This window comes from Pleurodeles waltl, chromosome 6 (genome assembly GCF_031143425.1).
Source record: "Pleurodeles waltl isolate 20211129_DDA chromosome 6, aPleWal1.hap1.20221129, whole genome shotgun sequence".
In the NCBI taxonomy this organism is placed as follows: Eukaryota; Metazoa; Chordata; class Amphibia; order Caudata; family Salamandridae; genus Pleurodeles; species Pleurodeles waltl.
Window position 1 is genome coordinate 1418928478 of NC_090445.1, and position 16716 is coordinate 1418945193.

The window sequence follows — 16716 nt, forward strand, 5'->3', positions numbered from 1 at the left end:
CCCCCCCTTCATTGCGATGGGCATCTTACTTAATGTTAAAAAAAAAAAGACTTGAAATTCACTGAAAAAAAAAAAAAAAAAAAAGGTTACAGGGAAGTTGTAGTTAGGAAACAAAATATAACTTAGAAATTCACTGAAAAACCAAAGATTACAAGGACGTTATAGTTGTGTTCAGATTTAACACACCCAAAACCATAGATTTTCAGCTGTTATAGTTAGGTTTTTCAAGTAACTCGTGCCCTAATGGAACTGTAACTTGTGCCTTCACCATACACTGCTAAGTACCTCACATATTATGTCACTCATGACATCTTCTTTGATTTCATAGTTAATAACACTGTAACATTTTCAGTAAAATAATTGATGTTAAAACTGTGCATGGCGGGGGGAGTTATAGCTACCTTAGGGCACGAGGTATAGCCATTTGAAATTACTCTACTACAGCTGAGTTTTTATAGTTTTGTGTGTGTAAAATCTGAACCCCGCTATAACCTCATTGTAACCCTTGTTTTTTTTAGTGAATCTCTAAGTTTTCTTTTAAATTCTGTTTCGTAACTAGAACCTGTAATATGTGTATAAGTGTGTGTGTGTGTGTGTGTGTGTGTGTGTGTGTGTGTGTGTAAGTAAAATGAAGGATCACAAGAAACCCAAGACAAAAATCTGGATCCCAAAGAATACAATGAGTCGCAAAGAAATGAAACTCCAAGAAAGAAGTGACCCAAGTATTTGGGCTTCCACCTTTCTCAGGTAGTACAAGATTGTTTGCTCAGTGGCTGCCATGCTGGATTTTCAAAAAGCGTCAATGCAGAGATCTCTTGAGATATGCTAGAATCATGTGGTATTGTCAGTCCATCTGGGTGAAATAATGTTAAATGGTACATCATCAGTATCCAGTAAAAAAAAGTATATAGGCCAAACATTGAATAACCTCCGGACACTATTCGGGAATCGCAATTAACCAATAATTATGAAACTTGACCAGCTAGTAGCCAATTACTATTTTAACCTTGTTGACCATTTATCAGATTTGAAAATTTACCCTGTGCAACATGTCTTAAAGGAAGAACTACAGAGAAAGCATCTGTACGTACCATTTGAAATCGTTGTACCCAGATGAACTGAACATCACTACCAATACCAACTGATTACTGCATATCTCAAGAGATTCGGGACTGCATTGAATCCACATTCCAAATGGAATCTTCATTCAGGATGCTTTTTGAAAATCCAGCAGTAAAGCCACAGAGCAAACATTCCTGTACTACCTGAGGAAGGGGGAAGCTGACATAGTGGAAATATATAAAATCTATTGATGAGTAGGAGTATTGGGTGGTAAGGGTGCTTTTGTTGCTTAGGGGTATCGGGTGGTAAGGGTTTATGCATAAGTTAGGGTATTCAGTGGTATGGGTGTTTTTTAGGGTATACGGGTGGTTAAGGCTAATGGGTGGTAAGGGTGTTTTTAGGGTTGAGTAGGGGGTATAAGGTGATAATGGTTTTATTTTTTATTTTTTTATTGATTTGGACTGGGTAGGGGTGTGTAGTGGTAAAGGTAATAAAAGAAATGTGAGGTTTGGGAAGGTTTCCTGAATTTGAAAGCTTGTAATGTGTTTCACTTAACCCCTTCGCTGCCAGGCCTTTTCCCGCTCCTGTGCCAGGCCTTTTTTTGCCTATTTGGGGCAGTTCGCGCTTAGGCCCTCATAACTTTTTGTCCACATAAGCTAACCAAGCCAAATTTGTGTCCTTTTTTTCCAACATCCTAGGGATTCTAGAGGTACCCAGACTTTGTGGGTTCCCCTGAAGGAGGCCAAGAAATTAGGCAAAATACAGTGAGAATTTAGTTTTTTTCAAAAAAATTGGAAAAAGTGGCTGCAGAAGAAGGCTTGTGGTTTTTCCCCTGAAAATGGCATCAACAAAGGGTTTGCGGTGCTAAACCCACCAGCTTTCAGGAACAGGCAGACTTGAATCAGAAAACCCAATTTTTCAACACAAATTCAGCATTTTACTGGGACATACCCCATTTTTACACTTTTTTGTGCTTTTAGCCTCCTTCCAGTCAGTGACAGAAATGGGCATGAAACCAATGCTGGATCCCAGAAACCTAAACCTTTCTGAAAAGTAGACAAAATTCTGAATTCAGCAAGGGGTCATTTGTGTAGATCCTACAAGGGTTTCCTACAGAAAATAACAACTAAAAAAGAAAAATATTGAAATTGAGGTGAAAAAAACATCAATTTTTCTCTACGTTTTACTCTGTAACTTTTTCCTGCAATGTCAGATGTTCGAAAGCAATATACCGTTACGTCTGCTGGACTCCTCTGGTTGCGGGGATATATAAGGCTTGTAGGTTCATCAAGAACCCTAGGTACCCAGAGCCAATAAATGAGCTGCACCCTGCAGTGCGTTTTCATTTTATACCGGGTATACAGCAATTCATTTGCTGAAATATAAAAAGTAAAAAATAGCTATCAAGAAAACCTTTGTATTTCCAAAAAGGGCACAAGATAAGGTTTTCAGGAGCAGTGGTTATTTGCACATCTCTGAATTCCGGGGTGACCATACTAGCATGTGAATTAAAGGGCATTTCTCAAATAGATGTTTTTTTTACACACTCTCCTATATTTGGAAGGAAAAAATGTAGAGAAAGACGAGGGGCAATAACACTTATTTTGCTAATCTATGTTCCCCCAAGTCTCCTGATAAAAATGATACTTCACTTGTGTGGGTAGGCCTAGCGCCCGCGACAGGAAACGCCCCAAAACGCAACGTGGACACATCCCATTTTTTTTAAAGAAAACAGAGGTGTTTTTTGCAAAGTGCCTACCTGTAGATTTTGGCCTCTAGCTCAGCCGGCACCTAGGGAAACCAACCAAACCTGTGCATTTTTTAAAACTAGAGACCTAGGGGAATCTAAGATGGGGTGACTTGTGGGGCTCTGACCAGGTTCTGTTACCCAGAATCCTTTGCAAACCTCAAAATTTGGCTAAAAAAAACACATTTTCCTCACATTCTGGTAACAGAAAGTTCTGGAATCTGAAAGGAGCCACAAATTTCCTTCCACCCAGCATTCCCCCAAGTCTCCCGATAAAAATGATACCTCACTTGTGTGGGTGGGCCAGGTGCCTGCAACAGATTAAGGCCCAAAACTTGTAGAGATAGAGGGGATAGCACAGCGAGTTTATAAGGACATATTCTTTTATACATCTTTAGACTGACTCTGCTTTGGGGACCCCCACATAAGTGAGGTGTCATTTTACTTGGGAGACTGAGGGGAAAACTGGGGAGTAGGAATTTTGTGCTGGAGCGGTGATCCTACAAAGAAAAGTCAGGAAAATATGCTTTTTTAAGCAAATTTTGAGGTTTACAGAGGAGTCTGGGTAAGAAAATGTTGGGGGAGCCACGCAAGCCACACCTCCCTGCACTCCTTGGGGTGTCTAGTTTTGAAAAATGTCTGGGTTTTGGTGGTTTCCCTAGATGAAGGCCGCACCCAGGACCAAAAACATAGGTGCCCCCTCTTCCCCCAAACACAGGTAGTTTTGTAATATCATTTTGATGTGTCCACATACGTCCGTGATGTGCCAAAATTGTGAAAAGAAACGCACTTAGGTTATGTGAAAAAGACCCCTCACCCACCAACCAAGTTGGTGGTATGCTTCATCATCGGGGTCCCACCCGAGGCACCTAGCGTGTCACAGGTGTGCTGCGACGCCTGATTACAGCGGAGCAGGTTTTGTCATTTTTACCACACATACTGGTTGGATTTGGCACGAGGGTGAATGATGGTTCAGTGGATCAAATTTTATTAGCAAGAGATTTCACAAAAATGAAATGCACTGTTAATAACTGAAAGGCAAAAAACTGAACCAGTGACTCACAGCTCGTGAGCTGCAAAGCAGCGACAAGGCACCAATCGCTTTACAGTCCATTCACACACCTTTCGTACATGACACGCACAAGACCATTCACACCGCCAGCCACGGGCCCAGCACATCACAACACTCACATCGACAGACCGCGCCACTCAAGGGCTCATCACTTACATACGCCCACATGCCTGATACAAGAATCACACCAGCTGATGGGAGTGTGGACTGGCGTTTGGCTGGACCCGCCTTCCAAGCCCCACCCCACGCGCACCGCCTTCCAAGCCCCACCCCACGCACACCGCCAGCCAAGCGCCACCCCACGCACACCGCCATCACTTTTTGTTTTTGTTTATAAACAACAAAGAAACCACTAACTAATTATAAAATAAGCACAAAACTACAAACACAAAAGCTCTAACTAAATACATGACAGAGATGCCAACCGTGAAACATATGGAAATATAAAACAGACCACTTACGCTCACAGTATTTCCCAGAAGTTTTTCTTTGAGTGGTAACTTCTATAACTGCTGGGCACACACAGCCCAGGCTTTGAAGGGCATTCGGGGCAGTACATCCGGCTCTCCCTCTGGATTAATCTCCGGGCACATACTCTACATTTCTTTGTGGGCAAGTCTTTTTTGGGAGTGGGAGGAATGTGATCTGGAAAGTGCTGATCTTTCAATCTAGCCACATCCTCCACCACTTCTACTCTAGGAACTCTTGCCGGTTCCACCACAATAAGGCTTTCTATCACTGACTCATGAAATTTAACAAATGTCATCCTTGACTCAGGTGAACAATCCTTGTATACAATAAAGGCATTAAAAGTTGCCAAATGAAATAAATGTAGGGCTAACTTTTTATACCACACGTAAGACTTACGAAGAGCAGTGTAAGGTTCCAACCTTCTATCAACACCACCCATGTGCCTATTGTAGTCCAAAATGCACGCAGGTTTGCGCACTTCCGCAACCTGACCCCAAACAGTCACAGGGGAAGTACTCTCATCATGGATGGTAGAGAGCATGTACACATCCCTCCTGTCTGAAAATTTCAGAGCTAGCATCTCATTATTCCGCAAGGCACTGCACTGTCCCCTCTCAAGTGTTTTACAGACAAGCTCCCTTGGATAGCCTTTCCGGTTAGAACGGATTGTGCCACAAGCAACAGTGTCCACTCTAAACCACTCCTTGAACAACTGCACTCCAGTGTAGAAATTATTTACGTACAAGTGGTGACCTTTGTTAAACAGCCATCTAGCAAGTTCCCACACACTTTTTTCACTAACTCCAAAAGTGGCCGGACAACCAGGAGAGTCAATACTGGAATCCCTACCAGTGTAGACCCGGAAATTATACAAATATCCTGTACTGCTTTCTGACAGCAGATACAATTTAATCCCATATCGTGCCCTCTTACTAGGAATGTACTGCTTAAAAACTAAACGCCCCTTGAAAAAGACCAAAGACTCGTCCACACTTATCTCTTTGCCTGGAACATAGACTTCTGAAAACCGATCTACAAAATGATCAAGGACAGGCCTAATCTTAAAAAGACGGTCACAATCAGGGTGATCTTGTGGCAAGGCTAAAGCATTGGCTACAAAATGCAGCATACGAAGAAGAAGCAAATACCGATTACGTGTCATAGTTGCAGGAAATATAGCCGTTGCCATCAAGGGACTAGTAGACCAATAAGAAGCCAGTGACGGCTTCCTGATCAACCCCATCCAAAAAGACAAACCTAAAAACTTTTTCATCTCTTCCAGATATGTGGGAACCCACTAAGTAGCTCTAGACTGAGGCTTAAGTCTGGCAGCGTTGTCCCGCAAATATTGCTCTGCATACACATTTGTCTGCTCCACAATCTCTTCCACAAATACATCGTCCATAAACAAGTGAAAGAAATGGACAGGCAAAAAGTTTTCCGTATTAACTCTACACCATGGGAGACCAGTAAATGCAGGTAACTGTGGCTGCTGCATGTTTGGGGCAATCCAGGTGTCAGGTCTTCTAATGGGAAACCCTTCAGCCCCAGGCTGCTGCACTCTTGGCACATCAATGTCCTCCGCACAGGCCCTTCATCCGCACTGAGAGTAGCTTCCTCATCAGAACAATACTCTCGGACAGAAAACTCACTTCCAGAATCTCCCGCTTCCTCCTCTGCCTCAGATGCAGAGTCAGTCTCGTAATCATGGTCTGAAGACGACTCAAAAGAGCATGCGAACAACCTGCTGAGTGGTCACTCTGCGGCTAGCCATGATCCTCACTAACAACAAATGGATTGCCAACAACAACTAGCACTAAAATAAGTAATAAACAAAGTGTAGCTTTATCACAAAGAGTTATGTACTAAAAAAAACTATACCACTCACTTGCCTGAAAAAGCTACTCACCAAGCAACTACTCTGCACAGACACAGCAATCACCAATGATATCTCACTAAAAAGAAAAAAGAAAATTAGACATATGACAACACAAATATCATTGTGCTCAAATCTAAGGACAATTTCAAACACACAATACTGCATTTAGTACACCACCTACAAACATGCCATTTATGCATGTCAACAATACTCCTTTAGAGTAAATTGCTTTCATTTACCTAAAACATGCAACTATGCAAACCGCAGGACAACTACTGCCAAAACCGCAAGGATCCACAGCAAAGGAAGCAAAAGCGTTGAACTAGAAGAAAAAGAAGAAATAAATTGTTATAATCACAAATACAAATACTTCGCCAGTTGACAAACACCCCACCACCAAGAACTTAGAAGTTGTCCCTGGTACCTAAGTGGATCCTGCCCCCCTTGGGGGCAGATGGGCGTAAACAAATTGGCCTCTCTGCCCCCTTTAGGGGGCGACCCTTTCCAAAGGAGGCACCCCCAGCACAAAACAAAAAAAAAGGAAAAAAAAATTCCCTGGCGTATTGGTGGTTTCTGCCCTCCTTGGGGGAAGATGGGCCTACACAAATAGGCCCATCTGCCCCCAAAGGGGGCAGAGATGGCCAATATGAACTTTCCCCACTTGGGGGGGGGGGGGCGACCGTTGCCCAAGGGGTGCCCCCAAACACACACTACACACCACACAATCCCTGGCGCCTAGTGTGCTTCCACCCCCCAGGGGCCAGATCGTCCAAAAAAATGGCTGGTCTGTCATGGGGGGGGGGGGGGGGTCGAAACAGGGAAAAAAAAATAGCCCCCCAGGGGAGTGACCCTTGCCCAAGGGGTTGCCCCCAAAATAAACAATAAAAACAAAATCCCTGGTGTCTAGTGGACCCCCCCCCTTGGGGGCAAATCGGCGTTCTGCCCCCAGGGCGGGGCGAAATACTAAAAAAAAAATAGCCCCCCAGGGGGGCGACCCTTGCCCAAGGGGTCACCCCCAAAATAAACAGACCTCAAAAAATCCCTGGTGGCTAGTGGAGATTCCTGCTCCACGATCGCGGGCAGGGAGCAGGAATCTAGTGAAAACAGGCACAGGGGGGAAGGAAAAACCCTTTCCTTTCCCCCGTGTCTGTTTCCCCTCCCCAAAACCCCAAATAAGGAAAGGACTCCCCGTTTTCGGTCCTTTCACCTCGACGTGCTGGAAAAGCAAATGGCTTCCAGCGCGTCCCGGCAACACTTGATGACGTCGGCGCGCTGATGTCATCAGATTGCCGGGGGGGGGGGTGTCTGGGGTGGAAGGGGAAAGTCTTCCCCTTCCATCCCCGCCTTGGTGGGTGGGAGGGGGGTGCACAGGGGTTGCGCGCTAGCGCTCCCCCAAGTTCCTGTGACTTGAACTGTAGCCTATATATATATATATATATATATATATATATATATATATATATATACACACACACACTTAACTTGTGTTATAAAGGCATATGTGGTAAAGATATATGTGTGGTAAAATATTGTGTTGTAAAGGCGATGCATGGTAGAGGCATTGAATGTTAATGGATGCATGGTAAAGGCATGCGTTGTAAATGTGTGGTTCCATCATATATCCTTAGCTTGGATGTCTTGCAAAACTGAGCCTATTAGATCAGTTTTATTAAATAATGCAAGAAGGTGCTCGACCGTTAACTTAGGGCCTGATTGCCATCTTAGCAGGTGGGATACTCCCTTACAGATGTTAAGGATATCCTGTCCGCTGTATTACAAGTTCCATAGGATATAATAGAACTTGTAATACAGCGGATGGACGGAATATCTCATCCACCAGGATCATAATCGGGCTGTTAGTTGTTTCTTTCTGTAGATAACCCTTTGGGGCTTGTTGTCTTACCCAGTTGCACGAAGCGTGATGTGTCTCTGATCTCCTCCTTCAGTGGCACATCCAGAGACTCCCACTCTGCCTGTGACCGAGTGGGAATCGGGAGCTTTCGGACAGGGTGCACTTCCTCTTCCATAGAGCTGTTGGGTGGGGGAATGGCATGAAGCTTGTAATAGTTGGGGTGAAAATGACTGCATCAGTAAGCACGGCGCCGTACTCCTCTATCTCTGGTATTGTCCTGGTGGCTACCTCACAGTTGCTTAGCCTCTAAAGGAGTTTGTCTGATTTGTCACTTAGTTCACGTGCACCTCTGTGGCGCTAGTCATGCCACCTGTGCCTCTTGTATGGCTGTTTTCAAGCTCATGAGTTGCAGCTTCAAGTAGCTGGAGCTGCAGATCCTACTCTTTTTTTTTTTTTTCCTCTATCAACTTTCGTAGTTTTCCTGTCTCTGGCTTGCCCCTAAAAAATGCCTTTGCCCCCTCCATGCGGGACTGACTTGTATTTCCCCCACAGGACCTCCCACTTGAGACTGAGCCTATATTCAGCTCAAAGTACTTTTTAAATCATGTAGGAATGTCACAAAGTCTGTCAACCGTCCACCATTCGTTGATGCGCTTTGTCTTGCACACTGTTACAGCGCGTCCCAAGGACAACTTCAATGCACAGTGTTCTGATATCCCACACAGAAGGATCTGAATGTTGGTACCTATTGCAGGTCGAGCACTGGAATAAGAGTAGTCAATAAGGGAGAGATAGAGAGAGGCTGATGTGCCCCGAAATAAGTGTAGGCCTTATCTAGCGGATGCTATTTTCAAATCAAAGGAATTGGATCAGTTAGAGAATATTGGACCTCTGGTTGTCTGAGGAGTGCTGATGTGATAAGTATCTATGGTGTGGTCCATAGTGGTGTTGAAGTCCCCACCGATTAGTCATGCCTAATGGTGCACCTGACAGCTAATCATTTAGTTTGTGCAGAGTTTTATGTGTGATATGAGGTGGGGGGGCCTATACAATAAGGACATAGGACGTCCATCCAAAAGATCAGCAACTGATATGAATCAGCCTAGTCTGCGTGCACAAGACATTCAAAGGAATGTTTATATGTAGGATAGCACCTCTCCTGAAGCACCTTACACACTGTATGTACAGTTGGTTAAACCTGAGCCTCCCTTAGGAAATTACATTTGGTGCTAAGGAGGTGAGTCTCCTGAATTGTGAAGTTTGTGTTGCCTGATAAATTGGAGCACAACCACTCTTGACCTTCACATTAAGGCTGTAGACACTCGGGAGGCAAGTTTTGAAGACCTGTTTTCCAACCACTTCCTTACTAGGAACCAAACCGCCACAAATCCTGAGTTAGAGTCCCCCGCCTCCTGGTGATACGGCTGCATCTTAGTGTCTGCCTGCATGGATGGCACATGCCTAAATTCCCTCCACCCCACCACAGAAGACTAGGAAACTTAAATTTGAGTCTTTTGTGTGGTAACTGTGCTCAGCTTCCAGCCTTCAGAACACCTTTTTCGAGCAGTTGTTTCTCTGGCCTTTGGGTAGGTGTTGTTACCGCATATATGGTTTTGTGAAGGACCAATAGCTTGTTTGCCTCTAGCATTGTTAATTTTGTCTCTCCAAGGATCTCATCCATGATGCAGCTGTTGCATCTTATGAGTCTGGTCTATCTTGTATATCCTGGGAGCTTCCGCTCTCCTCAACCCAGTGCCACACGGTCTCTGTGATGTAACCATTAGATGGACCACTCAAAGGTTTCTACAGTTATGACACTTATGCGTGTTGCCACAGAAAGGAAACTCATTTCCGTGCAGAGCCTGGTTGAATTTACTCTATGCCACTTGGGCCCAGCGTGGATCCCTGGAGGTTGCCATTGTCTTTTCAGGCCATTTACTCATTAACTCTAACCACTGGGGAATGTAGTCCTCCATGCCAATGCTCACCCGACCACGCACTCGCTCATCAGGGCCCCTGGGGTCTCAGCAGGTGCCCTTGCCATCACCTGCGTGTGCCAACAGGCATTTTGCTTCTCCCGCAGTCTTATCTCTACCGGTTTCAAATCTTCATGGAAGCATGTCTCTCTACCATATCCATTTGGCTCTACTAAGTTCTCTCAGTCCTGGGCTGTGTGAGATTCCAAGTGACAGCTTCTCGCTTTCACTCCCCATTGCTGGCATTCGGCAAGGCCCACCCAGGAGGGCCACCGTGCTGAAGTCCAACTGTCAGTGCCCCAAGGTTTCTCTGAGCCTCAGCTCCTGTGGATTGAGCCTGTCATGGGCTTAGTGCTTGTAATGCAGGTCCCTGCTCCCCTTCTTTTAAAGCTGCACGTCCTGCCAAATGATCTGCTGCAGCCAACGGGCCTGCCATCAAGACATCACCTGGGGTCCAGAACAGGCCCAGGTCTCAGCGTGGCTGCTTCCCAACTCTCCAAAGCAGGAAAAAGCACAGTCCGGACACCACAACTTGACAGCAGCAGGCATTTAGACGATTATGTTTAGTGAGTCGCTCTACAATGAGACTGATAAAAGGAGCTTCACATTGGGTTCTGGGTAATGTTGCAACCCATATTGGCGCCCTGGCCACGACCACTGCACTCCCCCAGTACACATTTTAATCAATTACTTACCCAAGGCTTCAAAACACTTTCACGCGAGTTGCTGCAATGTAAACTTAAAAGATTGAGGTGAATGGGCCATCTACTATACTATAGTCAATGAATAAATGTTGGTATTTCTATTTTTAGTGAACATTCTTACTACAAGGATTAGAAGTGATGGTACAAGCATGTGAATATATGAAGGAGATCATGATCTCTTATTTTGTCATTTTTTTCTTCTTTCCTGCAAAAATGTCTGTCTGAATTTTGTTAGTATCAGGGGCCAGTTTCCTCACCCTTCCTTTATGTCCCTTTCCTTGAACATTGGCAACTCTTGACTTCCACACTTTAACTGCATGATGGTTCTGCTTGCTACTCCAATTCTGGCAAGTACAGCTTGCCCCTGGATTATTTTCATGGCCTGCTGCAATTTGTATATCTGATCACTTTAGGCTGGTGAGCCTCTTTCATATTTATAGTTACTTGTGCTTTTTGGAGATACACTTAACATAGTTGGCTTTAGTTTAGATAATTGAGCAATCACTTATGTTATGTGGGAGCCAGAATTGAATTTCTTTTTTTTTTTTTTTACACCCATTAGGTACGATGCTGGTAAAGATGGCTTTATTGATCTGATGGAACTCAAATTAATGATGGAAAAACTTGGAGCACCACAAACTCACCTTGGACTGAAAAACATGATCAAAGAAGTAGATGAAGATTTTGACAGTAAACTTTCTTTTAGGGAGGTAAGTTATTGTTTTTACGTTGTAACTCGTAAAATTTGTACCATTGCTCGTTGTGTTATTTATTTTCTGTGTTTGCTTTCTTTGAATTGAGCTTCCTTCATTGACTGTCAGCTGTGGTATTTATGTAAAATTGTATCCTACCTTACATTAGGTTACATTTCTTTTGTAAGTACTGTTTGGTGTTTGCATATAATGAATACACCAAGTTCACAAATTGCTTATTTGTGATACATTTTCTAGTCATTACTACATTTAGTTTTAAAGGTGTCCTTTCTGTGTTTTGGGTAATAATGACACGCAAAATATCATTTTACTTTTCTTTTGATTAGTCATTTTTTTAATAACTTAAAGAGAAAAGTTTCAGATCCTCCTCAGAACCGGCTGCAGATTTTCCACGTAGTAGGCCACTCCAAGCCGGAAAGTGCCGGTCTCCAAATTCGTAGTTTTCAAACTAGTAGGGAACATCCAACGGGAAACTGGGAAGCACTTTTCATGTCATGAATGCCACTCTTATATGACTTAATACCACTAAAAAACGTCTCCAAACAAACCTTAACACCTACGTATTGGTGCCTTAGTATCCCTTTCTGGGATCTTGTGAAATCTTCTGTGTCATACTGTTGGTAACAGTGAAACTCCAATTAACAATAGCTGTGCAGATGTACGGCCCGCAGTACATTTCCATCCTTCCTACAGTTTAAGATTCACGATATTAATATGTTTCTCATTAAGATAAATGTTTTTCAGTGTATTAATCGTTCTTAATATATTTTTATTTTCAACCTTATACTTCCTGATTCTGGATATGTCCATTTTACTGGGGTGATTAGGATACACTATCATAGCTTCACCTGTAGCCACATGTTGTCCTTTCGTAGCCACATGTTGTCTTTTCATAGCCAACCAGTATGGAGAATCCCTTGTGGGGAATTGTAACAGGGCATCCTACACAAGTGCTTTTCTAATAGATCCCTTCCTCTATTTTGTATTCTGATGGTTTTTTCTTTCAGCTTTACCAAATGTATGTTTGTTTTCAGCGTGGCAAAGCAGGGAACTCGGTACACCTTCAAAATGTGGCAATTTCTTGTTTAGCCATTAATAACACCAGGTCAATAACTTACATTCCACCCTGGCCATTTCAGGATTCGCCATAATTCCCAAAGCATACGTTTAAGAAGTACACAATCCTTTCTTTCCCATTTGGTCAAACTGTTAACTTTGCCAGTGCTTTCTGGAGGTGTTGCACAGCATCAGTAAAAAGAAAAAATGTTTTTTGCTGATCCTGTGCAGCAGTAAGTTAAATAAAGAAAGTGTAATGATGCAATGTGTGCGTTCCTACAGATGGGTGTAGGTGGCATGTTTTTTTAAATTTGTTTTAAATACTGATACAGGGAATTTGTAATTTATTTTATCAGTGTGTTCAGTTAGTTAAAACCATTACTCAATCGGTACATGGCTAAAAGAAATAAAATCATAAAATACAGTACAAGGATCGATTTACAAGTTAAAATATTCATCTGAATTGCAGAGAATTATAGAGTTGCTTGCTGACTACTCGTGCGCACTTGTCCTGCTTGTTCAGTCTCTTGGAGTTGACGCCCTAGTTTGTTCAAGAATTTTAACAGCCTGCAGCTGAGCTGCACATCGTCCCCTTTGAATCCAGCCAGAATCGCCGGTCTGCATCTGCGCAGCCATGTTTGAAGCCAAACTGGTCGTAGAAGCTTTTTTCGGTCCATCATAGTGCTTTTGCAGTGACATATCTGGTGGACCAGTGTTTACGGAGCCAGCTCACAGAGTGGACAGGTGCCCGTGATCTTACCTTGCTCCACCAGAGGAGATGGGCATATGATGGAAGGCAGCCCATTCGGTATTTTGTAAAAGCTGCTTTAGTCTGTGGGTTGACTGCTGCCCCCAGGTAGGACTGTGGGACAGGAGTATCGTATGATGACAGGATGAGCCAAGCGTGGCTTCATTTTGATAAGTCTTCTTTGTCCAGTCGCTGCGAGAGAGACTTGACTCTTGCTTTTGTCACACGCTTGATGAGCTAGAGTGAGCTAGGTTGAGGCAGTTGGTCTACCAGGTCCAATGCTGTCAGAGAGCTCTCGAGATAAAGATGAAAAGGAGAGTTGGAGTCCACAGCCATTTCGGCCCAGATAAGGAAACTTAAAGAGCCTTCTGTTGCTACCTTCAGTTTGTAGCATAGGTTAATAAATGCCCCTTTCCTTGCTAGAGGCTGCCTGACCAGGCCAAATTCTAGTCGTACCTGGGCCGGAGAAACACGATTTGGTAAGATGAACAACCTCTTAAAAAGCGTGGCGATCATTTTGTCCAGGTGCTCTTCACCTTAGCCCCTCAAAGCTTCGCTGCCATATGTGACTGTTGGAATTAATTTGGCTAGGATGACCTTTAATAGCTGCAGGTAGGTTGAAGAGCCAGTTGCTTTTTTAACATGTTTGAATGGAAATGTGAGCGTGGCGGCTTTCCGGCTTAGGCATTCCAGGTGAGGCTTTAAGGAGCCAGTGCAGCAAAGAAGAACCCCTAGGTATTTATATTCGTGCACTGTTTCAATTTTGTTGTTGCCCAAGTACCACTGGTGCCATGGCTGCGCGGTCATCCTAAAGGGCATGATAATTTTTTTTTTTGCCCAGGTTAATCAGAAGAGCGTTTCCTTCTGAAAATTTAGCTATTGCATTGAATAGCCTTTGCAGACCTATTCTGGTATGGCTAAAAAGAAATAAGATCATCGGCGTACATCAAGCATGCTATAGCAGTTTGCCCCAACCTTGGTGGGTACGAGTTCACCCAGTCCAGTCCCACCCCGAAATCGGCCAAAAAAAGATTGAAAAGAAGAGGTGCAAGCACACATCCTTGCCACGGTCCCCGGGAGGTAGGAATTGTCCTGGAGAAGTGCGTCCCATCACCCAATTTAACCCTCACCCAAGTATCTGTGTGGAGAAGGGCTATTGCTTTAAACAGGTGGGCCGGAATACTCCATTTTGCAAGCTTGGACCATAATTTACCTCTGTTTACTCACTCAAATGCTGTTTTACAGTCTACGAAGGAAAGTAAGGGAGACTTCTTGGTGCGCTCACATTGGTCGAATAGTAGTGCTACAGCCATAAGATTGGCAGTCATGCCTACCCCTTTAGAGAACCCGGTTTGGTTGAACGGAATCAAGTTATCGGCAGCAGCCCAGCAGTAGTTTGCTGGGTCGTTAGTCACGCCTCCTTTGAAGATAGGGGTGATGATTGAGACTCTCCATGCTTGCAGAATGGTGTTAGTGACGAGTATGCAGTTGTAAAGTGCTGAGCGAAGTTTTGCCCAAAAGTCTGGGTCCTGGTGCTCAGGGATACCATTGGGTCCTGGTGCTCCCTCCCTATGACACTTAATGATTCTCTTCCTTATTGTTTCTGAGAGAGTATGAAAGCAGCTATGTGGATGGTTTGTAAGCCGGTGGGACTGTGAGCTTGAGTTTGTGTTTTTTCCTGGGGCTGGGAGCCCTCAGTCAGGAAATCAAAATGGCAGGAGAGATATTGATACCAAGTGGACTCCGATGTTAATTGTGGAGCGGGTATGTGTTGCAGAACTTAGGCTGCTTATATGCTTCCAGAACTGCGCATGCCTGTTTGTCTTTGATGCCTGCAGGAGTTTCCCTGCCTTGCCCCTTTGGTGTGCCCACAGGTGACCTCTATAGGCAGATCTGAATGTGGAGACCAGTGCTCTCAAGGTCTCATTTCTGGGTCTTTCTGAAGGAGGCGAAGGGCGGTGTTTAAATTCCATTTAAGTGTCTTTGTGTGCTTTCCGGATGGAAATTTTTGAGGATTGTTCCTTGTGACTGCTGTTGACAGGATGGCAGAAATTCCACTACAAACTCATCCCAGTCTGCTTGTGCTGTATGCTTGGGGCCTGTGAAGTCCAGTTTAAGGGACCACGTTTGCTTAGCCCTTTCTGTCAGGGAAGGTGTGGTCTCTGAAATGCACTTAATTCGCCTCCCGTTAGTTGTATACATTGCTTGCTGCAACGCATCTATAGGATTGTGGTCTTCAATTGGGTGAGTGTAGTGCAGCTCTTGCGTTAAGTGATTGCTCTACCCCTCTGCTACTACCTTGAATTACGAGATTCGGCCGAGCAAAGACCGCAATAGAATCGTGAAGTCTATTAGCTTTCTCGCTTTCTGATGGATACAACTACCTGCGGATTCCACACCTAATGAATTCACCCCAGGCATAGCATTCGACGGAAACTTCTCTCTAGCTCTGCACGTCGGTGAGGACGTCCCAATTGCCCGACTCCATGCGGCTCCGTCTGATGTCATCGTGGCAATAAGAGGCCCTCGCCGGCATGCTGACGTCAGTTCCCTTTTTTCTGTGCCTTCGATAACGGTTACTTTTCTGGCTACCTGTATCGTTCGCTCTTCGAAAGGGATACTTTGTGTTTTTCTCAATGTCGCTCCAAAGAGATCTGGTTTTAAGCACTGCAGGGAGTGTGGAGGTTGGATGTCGGTGACTGATCCTCACAACGACTGCCTTTGGTGCCTCAGTTCGGATCACGATGTCCAGGAATGCAGCTCCTGTCAGAAGATGAATCTGAAGGCGTTGAAGGAGCGTGAGGCTAAGCTATTTTTAGATAAGTCAAAGAAGGAGAGGAAGCGGCACCATGGCTCGTCTTCAGGGAAGTCATCTCACAAGAAGTGGCGTCACCGTGACTCTCGGCGTCGGTCGGAGTCGAGGTCTCCGTCGACTCGGCGCCGCAAGTCGTGGGAAGTGAGTCCGACGGTGTCCCCATAGCCAGTGACACCGCAGACGTCCCCGGTGCCGTCAGTCTTCGAGGTCGTGGAGCCTCAGTCATCTGGCTTCTCCGGCACATACAGGCGCGTAAGAGTCCAGCCCGGCTCTGGCTCCTCAAGGTTATCCTTCGTTCCCGGCTCCGGGAACGGATCCGGCGGCATTTCTCAATGCCATGTTTGCCATATTCCAAAATATGGCTCCGGGAGGTGGTGCGCCGGCTGGCCCCAATAGTCCCCTGGCATTCAATCTCCGTGTTCTGGCTCCATACAGGCTGTCGCCGTTTATGCTTTTCTGTCCGGCTGGAGACTCTAGTGAAGCACCTCTGTCGGCGGCGCAGCCGTCTACGTCGAGGGAGAGACCTTCTACGCTGTTGTCAGAGGAGATGGAACCTAGAGGCCGGATGGCGTCGTCGGATGCAGGAGCTTTGTCCGTGGCGCTGGTGGATCCATCTGCGGC

At 44.8% G+C, this 16716-nt stretch overlaps 1 protein-coding gene across 1 annotated transcript in view; it reads left to right on the top strand.

Annotated features, from left to right (window-relative positions):
- The window catches only part of EFHD2 (EF-hand domain family member D2), a 106877-nt gene that overhangs the window by 26505 nt on the left and 63656 nt on the right, over positions 1-16716 (top strand). Inside the window, exon 2 of the mRNA XM_069240776.1 lies at positions 11326-11473. Within this exon, the coding sequence (XP_069096877.1) occupies positions 11326-11473 (148 nt within the window). The remainder of the gene's footprint in view (positions 1-11325; positions 11474-16716) is intronic.